The following is a 13,361-nucleotide window of genomic DNA, read 5'->3' on the forward strand; positions in this document are numbered from 1 at the left end:
GATGCCTTTGAACAAATGCCTTCTAATCACAACTGGAAACTGAGGCCTGCTGGATGCACTGAGACTGCCCCACCAGCACATGTTCCCCACCACAGTGATCTGCACTTGACTTTCATGCGAAAGCACATTAAATGTTCAAAGTACCCGTGTCATTAGCAAAAGAAAAAACAGCGAAAGATCTTTTTCTCTGTTTCAGTCCTCCAGTCTCTAGAGGTGAAAAGACTTTGGTTTTTTGTTTTTTTTAAAGATTGGCACCTGAGCTAACATCTGTTGCCAATCTGTTCTTTCTCCTCCTCCTCCCCTTCCACCTCTTCCTTTTCCTCTTCTTCCTCTTCTTCTTCTTCTTTTCTCCTCCTCCTCCTCAGTACATAGTTGTATATTACAGTTGTGAGTGCCTCTGGCTGTGCTATGTGGGACGCCGCCTCAGCATGGCCTGATGAGTGGTGCCATGTCTGCACCCAGGATCCGAACCGGCGAAACCTGGGGCCGCTCGGCCACGGGGCCAGGCCCTGGAAAGACTTTCTTAGGAAAAGAATGGTCAGTCCCTAACTGCTACCACTTATTAAGGGCTTTCCGCATGCTGAGCCCTGTAACATGCTAGCCCCCCTTTGGCTGACAGTCCCACACTCTCCACAGTGACCCTCACCTTGCAGAGGAGGAAACTGGCCGCAGAGATGAGGTTGCTCAAGTCCCGCAGCTGGTAAATGACAGAGCAGAGACCTGGGCCCTAGTCTGCAAGGACCCACACCCGTGCTGTGCTGCCAGCCACTCCGCCCTTCTTGCCGGTGACTGCCCACGGCCTCACGCATCCCACCCATGCCCAAGAATCCTGATAGGAAGTCCGGGACGAAGGGGAGTGGGGAAAACAAGAGAACTGAACAAAGCAGAGCGAAAATGGGTCAGGAAATTAAGGGGATAGTCTCTTAGAAAATGTATTTAGAATACATATTTTTTGAAGCTGCAATGAGTTTTCTTTCTGTCAAATACCAACCTAAAATCTACGCAAAAGAAGAAAAATCTATGAAACTTGAAATCACAGTGTTAGTCCTCGTTAAAGAAAAATTAAAACAAACAGGCTCATTTTATTAGTCCACAAACCTAACAACACGCAGCGGACAGTCTCCGGACTTTCATTCAGCGTCTGGACGGTGCCGTGTTGACTCGCTGACTTGAGCTGCACGCTTGTGCAACGTACTTTGCCTCCTTTATGGGATTGCAATTGCAGTGAAACACTACCACGCGTACTCAATTAAAACACACCAGACTCGTCAAAATAAAGCATTTTGGAAATAACGTGCTCTGTGTTTGTTTACTCTACAAACCCTGTAAATCCATAGATTTGTTCTTCTAGCTGAGCTCTTCAATTCCTTCTTCTTACTTTACTATTTCTGCTCAACACCTCTGGTTTCCTTGTCTGGAACATCCTTATGGACTGCTATTTGTGCTCTGGGTTTGAGAGGCTCATCCTGACACACAGACGTTCTCCGCTGGCAGCGCCACACACGGGCGGAGTGAGGAGGGAAGTGTGCCCGTGCCCTGCGTGGGGTGTTGCAGCGAGGCCGCCCGCCCTCACCGTCCTCCTCTCTCTGCGTTTGCTCCTGATGGTACTTCCCCCTCTCCTCATCCAACGAGCTCTGATGCTCCTTTTTCCTGTCCTTCTTTTTCTTCTGAAAATGGTTTATGAGATAAATATTCCAAAGTTTGCTGATGTTTACAGGTCGATAATCCCTTTGCCAAAAACGTCAGGGTCATAGATGTTGCCAGATGCAGAATTTTGGAGGATTTAAAAAATAGACAATATTGAGAACGATATCCCATATATTGCAGAAACCCCAGTGGAGTCTGGGGAAGCACCCTGCAATCAAGTATGACATTTCTGCGGCAAAGTGGGTGAATATTAACACGAAATGAGAGAAAGACAGACTCACTTCCGTTCAGTGCAGATTGTGCCACTAAATTGTTTCAAAAACCCTTCCCTTTTCAGAGCTCTTAGCATTCACAATCGCAGGTGAGGGATTGTGGGTCTGCATACACTCCAGCAACAGGCCTTGGGGGGGCAGCTATGGGAACAGGTACCTGCTAACACCTCATCACCTTGGAGCAAGGCCGATGCTCTGTCTGAGCGCTGCCACTTAAACATGAGCAAATGGACATGGTAGACGCTTAAAATCCCAAAACTGTGCTTCCACACTGACCAGGAAAAGGTCCATCACACTGGGCACATGGAGACTTTGTCTGGACACTCAGTGTTTAATGGAATTAAATAAAGCATGTGAACAAGCAGTAAGACCATTTAGTTTCAAGTATTTTGTTTTTTCTTATTAATTTTATTCTTAGTTTGATAAGAAAATCTATCCCTGGCTGGCATGTGCGTTTGACTGACACCTGCTCTCAGGCAGCAGGCCGCACACCAGCAGAGCCATCTCCATTATCACATGTGAGATAAGACAAGGGGGTCAAAATAAGCTGAGAATTGATAATATCACATTCCACTGTCCTCCCTTGAGGCATGCTGTGAACATGTGGACATGTTTAAAGACTTCCTTTATGTTGGATAATATCATAGACAGAGCCAGTTGGTTTTATATAATAGGCTATTTCAAAGTAATGAATTAGCTGAACTAATGCTTTCTTGCAAAGTAAATAATTCTGAAAGAAAATAGATCTTTATTCTTAAATCCTCCTCCTTCTCAATTAATTAGACTTTGTTGGTGAAAGGAAGTTAGGAAATTCAGCACAAGGCTGATTATACCATAAATGTAAAATGAGCAGGGAAATAATAGCTCTCCACTCTTTCAAACAAGCCAGGTCTGTCCGTAATAGCCCACCGGTTGTGTAAACACGATTTCACTGCCTTGCAAAGGAAATATTGACCTACCTGTTAACTAGAATTACCCTGGCATGCTTCAACGAAGCTTATTAGCAATTCTTGTGGTGCACATGAATGTTTTTAGTTGTGGACTTTTATCAAAGATTAAAGAAGTAGGAAATTATCCATTTAGCAAGCCCAGAAAGTAGACATGTACCAGACTGCACTTCACCAGAATTGATTTTAAAACTTGCAATCTAAGAGTCTAAGAAGTAAAACGTGATTTCATTCCTGGCATGAGACAATTACACGTCAGCTCATTAATACTGAGAGGCCTCCCAGAACCAGAACTGAGAACATGCCTCAGACAAAACACCAATGACTCTGCTTCAGCCCCCTAGCCCGACTATCAGACGTAGGAGCGCTGTTGTCCTCTGACAGACCACCAACACGTATTCCTGTAACTGGCTATCAAGAGAAACTAGAAATATATGTATTTAAGGGAAAAGAGGATTGAATATATTCTTGTCCCTTCTATAGAAAACCACCATTCTCTGCTCCAGCTGGCTGCACTGCAGTTCAAAAAGACTACACTTTTCTTACAAAAATACATGAATTTCTTTCTCAATAAAATAATAATAAACCTAAGATCCTACCCAGTTTAAGTTGATGTGCAGCTGGAATTCCCAAGGGATTTGAAAAAGGGTACAGGACTTACAGTCAGAAGACTCAGGTTAGGATTTTGGCCCCATCACTGCCTTGCTGGCCACACCGGGAAAACCAGCTGTTTCCCATCCTCAGGCTCGGGCAAGAAAACCCCACTTCACCAGGTCGTTGTGAGGACCCAGGGAGAGCGTGAGGGTGTGCAAAGAGCTCTTATGCAATCTGAGAACCTTATCCTACAAATCAAATGGTATTTGCCACAAAACAAACCACTGCTCAGTGGCCTCACTAGAACTTTCTTTTTAGTGTGCAAGGAATCTAGTTTGCTGTGTTTTCATCTTTATGAGCTAAGATAAAGCGATTAACATGCACACATGCCGACAATAAAATCACCATTAGCCGAACCATTCTTATTTTCGACCCGTATGATTTCCTATGTCCTACTGTCAACATGACCTTGAGGCTTCATCAGGTCCCTCTTAAACGTTCACGCTTCCTGGGCTTTCAGGTTTTTTCTGAGCACTCAAATGTGAGTGGTCACCGCTAAAGCCTCACCCTCTGCCTCAAGCGACAAAACCAAACGAAGTGGACTGGTTTTGTTTGGAGGTTGGGAGGTGGTGGAGTAGAAGCGGCTTTAGATCCAGGTGTTTAAAAGATGACCTAAGGTTTTGCTTCTCTCCTTGCAGATGCTAATGTTCAGTGTCCGGTGAGTTTTCTCCACAAGGCAGAAGGGCAGCCCCTGAGCTCCAAATTTCCTTGTCCTTAGAGCTCATGAAGCTAGAGGAGAAAACCTCCTCCCCCTGGGGCCCATGACAATCCCCCAAACAAACTGCGACTGCTCTGGTTACATACTCACCCCAGGCGCTGGGAGACAGAGCAGGTCGGCACCCTGCTGGAGTCACCTAAGGTATGGGAGGTAGTTTCTCAAAGGAAAAGTGTGGAGAGAGGAGAGAGGAGAAATGTTGGACCTGCAAAAAAGTATCAGATGTTCATCACACCCAGCTTCATCCAGCAGAGCTGTCCTCCTCCGTTTAACTGCATCAGAAATCCCTCTGTTCTACACGAATTTGTTAGCAAGCCTCAACTCCTGAAAGGACCAGGAAAGGCACTAGCACAGGTTGGACATCAACTCGGCTCCAGGTCAAGTTCCACAAGTCCTAACCTTTAGAACAACCTGGATGAGTAACAGCCCCCTTCACAGAGAAGGCACCTGAGACGGGCTCATTCTGCACCTCTGATCAAACAACCTGAAACTGGCAGAACCTGGGTTCCAATCCAGCTGCACCTGACCCCTTCCACAACCACAACACCGTGTTCTCCTCAGCAACCCTGCAGTCAGAGACAGTGTTGCCAGAGGGTGGACACAACCGTGTTTGGATGCCTGTTGACAAGTCGAGTCCATAAATCCTTGTTGAGTTCCCACCACCGTGAGTCCTGCAGGCAAAGATGAGACAAGTGGCCTGGTCTCCGCCTCCAGAGTCACCATCATAAAGTTGGCAAAACAAGACAAATATGCATTCAAGAAAACTTTAGGGCTAACCTGTGTGGTTTTTATACATACCCCTCAGTGAGATTCCTGGGATCCTGCTCAGTCTTTCATCCTCTTTAGGCCACAGGTTCCGGGCGAGAGCTGACTGAACACACTGCATCCGACTGCAGCTTTAGACCATTTAATGCAGACACTGGGCACAGAAGGGTTCACAGAAACAGCAAGTCTTTTTTTTTTTCCACATTGGTACCTGAGCTAACAACTGTTGCCAATCTTTTTTTTTTTTTTCTGCTTTTTCTCTCCAATTCCCCCCAGTACATAGCTGTATATTCTAGTTGTAGGTCCCTCTGGTTGTGGCACATGGGACGCTGCCTCAGCATGCCCTGATGAGCAGTGCCATGTCCCGTACAGGATCCGAACCAGCAAAACCCTGGGCCAAGGAAGCCACGGGAGCGAACTCAACCACTCAGCCACACGGTCAGCCCCAAGAGTAAGTCTGAGTTGCACTTACAAGATAACTAATCCGGAGACAGGTTAAAAAAAGGAAGGAAGAAAGGTAATTGGTAGGCATTCTGTAGACGTGGAAGGAATGGCTGGGAGAAGCAAGAATAAGGTGGGAACAAGCCAAGGGATGGTGGTGCCTGTGGCGTGTGAGGGACAAGAGAGGGAACGGCCAGAACTGGGCACTGCACCCACGTCCAGAAACCCGGGTCAACTCAGGGTTTTCAGCACTGCCGTCAAATTTTCCAAGATCCCCGCGCCGAGGTCCTTTATTTGCAGGATGAGGAGGATGGAATCTGTAAATCTCAGCCACTCTCTCCCTCCATCTAATCCAGACTCACAAACTTGCTCAGGATGGGATTCGCTGGAGAAAAGAGCTGCTCGGCACACGAACAGAGGTCCAGGATAATACGCATCTTTGAAAGTTCCACAGGTGATCACCCAGGTTTGGGGATCACTCCTTAAATGAAGATCACTTCACAAAGAAAGAAAATCTTCCCAGCTGGAGCATTCAGAAGTGTGCGTGGGAAATCCGGCGGGACGGGCAAGGGAAGACGAGGAGAGGCCTTGAGAGCCTTCGAGGCCGAGGCCCTGCCAGTGCCCTCGCCGTCCCCGGGGGCGCACCCCCCAGGCCCGGAGGCCGTCCTCTCCCTGCCGCGGGCTCACGGAGGCCCTTGCCAGGCGTGGACCGCGCCCCGTCGGAGAACCGGGGACAGAGGAAGAGGCCCGCGAACCAGTGCAAACGGCCTGCCTGTCCGGGGGACCCTACACACTTTGAAAATGGTCCCTTCGACTTCTCGCCGCGATGAGTCAGCAAGGCTGCGTGGGCGCTCGCTCCCCAGCGCAGGTATTTAGCGGTTGACGCAGAGCTTCGACTTTAGGTGAAGAGCGGGCCAGGCAGGGTGGCGCGAGGGAAGGACCCACGGCCGCGAGGACGCCGGCCTCCTCACCTCATAACCTCGCTGTTTTTCTGGACTGGATCTTAGTCTTCTTTTAAGCACTCCACGTGTTCCATCCAGCACTGAAGTGGGCTTGGAGGCAGCGTCTGCATCCTCGGGCCCCGGGTTGGGTCTCCAGGACGCGGGGGGGGGGGGGGGGGTCGGGTGGGGTGCCCCGCCGTCCGCGGTGCGGAGCTCCAGACAGCCCCCGCCCCGCTGCCCCAGGCGAAGCTGGACGCTCGGAGCAAGAGAGCCACCCCCCGCCCCACCAGGACTCGGAAAGCGGGGAGGAGGGAGGGAAAGAGGAGGGCGTGGGGAGGGGGAGGCGGCGGGCTGCCCGGAGCAGGCTGCGCTGACGTCAGCGGGCGCGCAATTCGGCGGCCGTGCTTAAAGCGGGCGCGGGCGGCGGAGATGCCGCTCAGTCCGGGCAGCCCCTGCGGCCGCGCTGCACCCTCGCTGCCCTACCCGTTCGCGCGTTCTCGGAGCCCTGCAGGCGCCTCGCGCTCCCCTCGGGCCCGGAGCCGCGGGAGCAGCAGGAGGAGCAGGAGCAGCAGGAGCCGAGGGGCGCGCGGCGCGGCATGGACGCCCCCTCGGTCGGCGCGCTCCTGGCCCTGCCCGCCCTGCTCCAGCTGGCAGCTGCGGGCGGCTCGCCGGGGCCGGGCGCGCTGCTGCGGGGCTGCCCCGCGCGCTGTCGCTGCGAGCTGGACGGCAGGACGCTGCTGCGGGTGGACTGCGCGGACCTGGGGCTCGCGGCGCCGCCCGCCGACCTCAGCGCCTTCACCTCCTTCCTGTGAGTGCCGCGCCGGGGGCGGGCGCTCCGCGGGGAGGCGACCGCCGAGGGGACCCGGGACGGGACGCGGGCTCAGGCGCCGCGCCTGGGCTCCTCGCCAGGGTGCTCTCTGGGCGGCGCGGGGGGCGCTCTGGGCTCTGCGCCGGGAGTCGGTCTAGGCGCGGGGAGAGCGGGGTCGCTCTGGGCGGCCTGGGGGATGCGGGGGTCGCTCTGGGCTCTGCGCCGGGGGTCACTCTCAGCGCGGGGAGAGCGGGGGTCGGGCGGGCGCTCTGGGCGGCCTGGGGCGCCATCCGCGTCGGTGCACAGCCCGGGAACGACCCTGGAAGCTCCCCGGGGGAGAATCGGCTGCCCCCTTGCACTGTCGCGCGATGTAACCTTTTGCTCTTCTTTGCTTCCTTCTTTCTTTTTTTAACGACGTGATTAAATGTGGCGGCCGCAGCCCCACGGGAGCTGCCAGGACGTTATCTTTGCTCCGGCGGCCGGGCGCCCTTTGAAGTGCCGCGGGCGGTGTAATCTTTAACCGCCCGCTCCTCCAGGGAGGGGAGTGGGCTCGGGCGCCCTATCCCCCTCGGGGGTTCCCCTGGTCCCCCCACAATGTCCGAAGCCCCACCGCTGGTACCCAGGCCGGGGGCTAACAGGGTCGCGTGGACGCAGTGACCCAGGAGGACCCGAGTCTCGGGGACCAAGGCGACTCTGTCCCTCCCCCGATGGCGAATCTGGGCTCTGTTCCCCGGGCAGAGACGGGGTCGGGGGCACTCGCGACCGCAGGGGACACGGCTGGGTCAGCTGGAGGCGCGGCGGAGCCCACCCCGCGGCGCGCAGCCGGGTTCGGCGCTTCTGATGTGCTGGCAGGCGCGGGCCGGGCTGTTTGCGAGCCCTCTCCCCTCGGAGCCGCCGTGCGCGGGGAGACTCGAAGAGGCTTGCGCAACGCTGGCCACGCGGTCGCGGCGCTTCTCTAGACACGGAGTGGAGGGAAAAGCTCTCGCCTGCTTCAGTCCTGCGTTCAGAGAGGGCAGCACGCCTGGCTTGCGGTTGGCAGAGGGCGTCCCCCTCCCGTCGGACGAGCTCGCCGCTTTTCTTTTCTGGGTGGGCTGCGGTGACCTGCCTCCGCGCCCGGTTCCCGTCAGTCGCGTCTTTGCAGACGGAGTCGCGTTCGCGGCCGTGGAAATTGCTCGCCTGGGGATCCTTCTCTGGGAATTCGGGGTTCCTCCTCCGAAGCAGCTGTCCGAGGTTCAGAGAGAAGAGCACGCCCAGTGTCTGGCCGGACTGCTGACCTCAGCGTGTCACAGTCCTGTGTCGTGTGTGAGTTTCTGAGAGCAAGCGGCTCATCTTTCCCGCGTTCCTCGCGTGCGTCCTCATCCCGTGCGCTCAGGAGATGTCGCTCCTCGCTCCCCATCTGCCTGTCGTTATGGATAACCCGCTGGCGTTAAGGTGCCATTAAGAAGTTCGTTGTCATCTTTTTCTCGTGCTACTTGACGGCCTGAACCGTGGCCTAAGGGGAAATTTTCTCAGTGCCCTATAAAGTCTGAAACTCCGAGCGTCTGTGGCAGGTGTCGCGGTGGGTGTGAAGTCCTTGCTTCTGACGGTTAACACTGCGGGCGGCGTGAGTGCTGAACGCGGAGTCGCTGCAGAAGGAAGTAGCGAGACCCTGTTCTTCGCAGCGGGCGCTTTCAGCTTTGTCCATACAGAGTACAAAACGCCGGAGCGCGGGACCCCTTCCCTGTGGGTGGAGGGGTTGGGGTTTACAACCGCAGGAACGTCGTGTAGACGCTAAGGGTAGATGGTGCCCTCTTTTGGTGACACCTAGAATTGTTCGACCATTTCTGCCTTCACTTCACTGGTAACCTAAAAGAGGAGTCTTGATTCGTCTTCAGATAAACAAGCATGTGTTTTACTGGCTTTCTTATTTTAAGAAATAGTTTCACTTTCCTCTTGAAAGGGAACACAAGGCCACAGGCCTGCTCCAGGCCCGTGGTGACCCAGCGGTGACGAGAAAGCTGCCATGTGCAAAGACCCTTGGTGGGGGGGGGGGCAAGCTGCTGTCTAACTGCAGTCGGTTATCACCATTTGAGTCAAAATGTAATCTCACCATCTTCCTCCCCACAAGAGAACAAGCATTTCATTCTGTCAAACAGATTGATGATGGCGAGTTCCAGCTGCACACATTTGGCGCATAGATTTGCCACCGTCTGGTGGCCGGCTGGTCAGACTGGGAGGAGAAGAGAGTTTCCTCTCTCTCCACAGAAGGCGGGAGCTGTTCACGTGCAGTTTGATAACCTTTCTCCCTCAGAAAAGCTGAATCTCAAGCCAGTCCCAACATTAATGTTGCCTCACTAACTTTTCTTACTGCATGGCATTCCCAGGGGAGGCACGGGGCGCCCGGACACGGTGGGAGCCCTGGGAAGCCTGTCTGTGTCTCCTCCCTCTCAGTCTCTCAGTCTTTCTCTCTCAGTCTCTCTCTCTCTCTCTCTCTCTCTCAGTCTCTCTGTCTCTCTCTCAGTCTCTGTCTGTCTCTCTCAGTCTCTCTGTCCTCTCAGTCTCTCTGTTTCTCTCTCAGTCTCTCTTTCAGTCTCTCAGTCTCTCCATCTCTCTCTGAGTCTCTCCATCTCTCTCCTCTCTCCCAGTGCTTGTGGGCTCTGATTTTGCAGCAGCGGCTAATAAGCTCAGCAGAGAATAAGGAACACCCCGAGGTTAAGACATAAGAGCAGCCAGTGATTGTCTACAAGGTTTAATGCATCTGAACCCGTCAGGAGCGACCTGTCAGAAACAGTCACTAGCAGCTAATCTTCTTAGAGGTCAGTTATTCTGATGCATCAGATGTGGGCATTTCTCCTAATGAGGTCTTTAAAGGAAGCTCCCCTGGCTGCTTTGATGCGTATTCATCCAGTTAGTGTGGCATCCAGACAGAAAACTGAATCCTAATGAACATCCTCATACAGTGAACCTGCTTTTCTTCATTAATCCAGAAGACCATTTTATTTTTAAATGAAAACTGAGTTTTTCCCTGCTGTTGCTTAAAGACATGAATATTTCATCCACAAGCAAATTTATGTCACGTGAATCAAAGGAAGTAGGAGAAAGAACGTTTTTAAAAATTTTATGTAGTTTGGATACTTTTCCATAGGTGACCTTGTAAAAAAATTTAATTTTACGCATAATTAATAAAACTGGTGTTAACAGGAACTGATTAAAAACATCAATTGTAACTAATTAAGTGCAGCCCTGGTGTCATACACATGTTTTAAGCATTTACAATGCAGTTTCAAAATTAAAGAATATTCTTAGAATCCTCTTTGAAAATGGTTTAATATATTTCTTACCCTTCAAGCTAAGAAAAGTATTTTAAATGAAGAAAAATGTTTGTACTTTAGAAATGATTACAAAAGCCTTAACTGTTGTAACAGCCTTAAAATTTAGATCAATTGCAAAATTTATACAGTTTGCTCTACAATCGACTTTCAAAATTGTTTAAAATGTAATGACGTCCATGACTTTTCTGCATTTTAGTGAAGATCTTTCCTTTCCTCCAGTATTCCCAGGGTTTTCTTAGTAGTGTTTTGTTATGGGGACCAATATTGAAGCTAATTGACTAAATTTGTTGGAGTGATTTTTTTAAGTAGTGGTTCTGATTCAAACAAGTGTGTAGCGTTGATGTAGAATAAATATTTTAGGGAACATGTTCAACATGTACACAGCAGAGTTTGTATGACAAGAATGAATTTCTCCATATAATAAATGTCATCTTCGGTCAGATCTTCGATCTTTTCCTCCTGCGTTTTTGTCACAGTGAAGGGGTTCTGATAAGCAGGAAGAGGTAGCAGTCACAAACAAGTTAGAAGATTGGAATAAAAAATAACCTTTGTAGTTAAATTATGTTTTGATAATGGAGCCATTCCCACTGGATGTGTTTAAAGAAGTTCAGAAACACAAAACTGGTCTGTGATTTCTCATAGTTAAGTTTTTTATCTGATTTATTTGATTGTTTTACATTTCTAAAACATAATTGTCAAAGGCATAGAAATAATAAGCAATTAACCTAATAAATCCATCATAAAATAAAGACATTACAGAATGTTCACAAATGTGTAAGTGAGACCTAGTGTCTGCCTACCTTAGTAAAGTGTTTTTGATATTTCTTCTATTAAACTCATACGTTTAAGTCATTTTAGCCATAAATTGAAGTATGTTTACAATTAATCCAGATCATGTGCCTTAAGACAAATGAAAAACAGTAGTGAGCTCGGCACTGAGCAATTTTCAAGGTACTTTGTTGGTTTTGTTCAGTTATTTATATAAATTCAGAATAATGCTAAATGGCACGTTTCCTTACAAACACCCCACGAGTGGATATTTCTGGTAAACTGAATTCTTCAGAGAGGGCAGATCCCCTCCTGTGAGGTCTGGCCTCCTTGCTCGTGTTGCTGTGTTTCCCTCATGGTCTCACTTGGCAGACAGATGAGGCAGACGGGCATTGGAGCCGTGGCGGGTACCTCACACCCCAGAGAAGCAAGGCCATTGTCTCCACCTGTTGCTGTTTCTGATGCATCCTGGGAGAATTTCCTTTGTTCATCTCGCATGGGTTCCAACCTACTACAACTCTTTTATTCCCAGATCCGTCAGCTTCAATCCACGTTTTTATTCGTTCATTGTAGAAGCCGACTACCTGCTCAGTTTCACTGGCGGACCTCATTATCTATGAGGAGATTTTTCCTGGGCTGTAAGGTCAATTCCTTGTAAAATTTTTCATAATTCAAAGTTAGTTTTGTTCTCCAAGTTTACCTGGTAGGAAGCAAGCCATTCTTGGAATCCCTGGCACTTTCTCCCACCTCTCTGGTTGATTTTTCTGTTATATTGGTTCAGCCCAGTGGAAATGGCTTATCTGAAACTGCTAGGTGGAAGAACGTTAGTCGTTTGACTTCGAGAAACGAGCTAACGTTACGTAGAGGTGATGCTGAAGGCAGTTGACAGCGTTAGCGCTGGTCAGAGGCTGTTCACAAGACGCCTCCCTAGCAGGACCCCGTCCTCGTGCCCCCACGTGTCGCCCCCGTGCACCACATCTACGTCTGTGATTGGAGTGTACTCTGAGGGACGCAGAGGCACCTGCCCGTGTCCGTGAAGCCGCCTCCCTTAGAGTCAGGTGGAGTCGCCCTCCAGGGTGTGACGAGGGGCCCCTCCCTCCAGGCTTCGTCTCCTCACTGGACGGTGAACCCCTCCAGGCTGGGGAATTGTCTGCTTTGGATCCCAGTGCCCACACCGGTGCCTGACACTTAAGGATGTTCAGTAAATAGTTGTAATGTCGCATTGAATAGAATTGGCTGAACCAGCACTAGAATCCCAGTGGATGAAAGGAGTCAGAGACAGATGGACGAGAACTACTCACTGGTGAGTGACGGCACAGAAGGCTGCTTGTCTCTGTCCCACAGTCAGACCCAGCCTGTCTGAAATGCAGCTGAATCGTATTCAGCTTAAGTGAGTTGTTTATTTTAACACACCATCAGGATTCACATGTCTAAATTACTTTATTAATTTAGTAACAATAATAGTAACAGCTGACGTTGATATTGTTTTTCCTGAGTGCCAGGCATTATGCCAAGTAGTTTACTGCATCATATGTCCCACAAAGACCTTATGACACAGGTACTATTATCACCCTAACTCGGGGGTCTGTCAGCTTGTTCCAAGGACATTTGCATTATTCAACATACTTTTGGATCTCTGAAATTATCGGACAGCCAGTTTACCAGAAACACAGGAAAACCAGCCTCCTAATTTATAGTTATCCCTCATAGTAACTGTAGTTGGTGCTGAAACATTTCAGCACATTTTTCTTTTCAGGATCACAATTTATGAAGCTCTAATAGCAGAAATATTTCTCCAGGGACTCCTGGGAAATGCGGTTTTTAATTTTCAGTAAAATGAGAATGTTATAGCCTAGGGCCAGTGTCTTAAGTTTAGTAGATACCTTTTCATATGTCCTTTTTCTTACTACCACAGAAGCACTTTCTTGTGTCCACGTCAAAGGTAAACTGTAGTAGCTGCCACATCATAAAGAATGACCAGTGGACTGATAACTTCCCAGTCAAGAGTAAAAACTGGGGCCGCCCCGTGGCCGAGTGGTTAAGTTCGCACGCTTCGCTTCAGCGGCCCAGGGTTTCGCTGGTTCACATCCTA

General features: G+C 50.2%; 1 protein-coding gene across 2 annotated transcripts in view; it reads left to right on the forward strand.

Moving 5' to 3' along the window:
* Window positions 1–5,133: 5,133 nt before the first annotated feature.
* The window catches only part of LGR5 (leucine rich repeat containing G protein-coupled receptor 5), a 113,370-nt gene continuing 105,142 nt past the window's right edge, over window positions 5,134–13,361 (forward strand). For both annotated transcript variants that reach the window (XM_044755908.2, XM_070493974.1), the window contains exon 1: window positions 5,134–7,190. In XM_044755908.2, the coding sequence (XP_044611843.1) occupies window positions 6,979–7,190 (212 nt within the window). In that variant the 5' untranslated portion in view covers window positions 5,134–6,978. The remainder of the gene's footprint in view (window positions 7,191–13,361) is intronic.

Source organism: Equus asinus, chromosome 22, assembly GCF_041296235.1.
Source record: "Equus asinus isolate D_3611 breed Donkey chromosome 22, EquAss-T2T_v2, whole genome shotgun sequence".
Taxonomy (NCBI): Eukaryota; Metazoa; Chordata; class Mammalia; order Perissodactyla; family Equidae; genus Equus; species Equus asinus.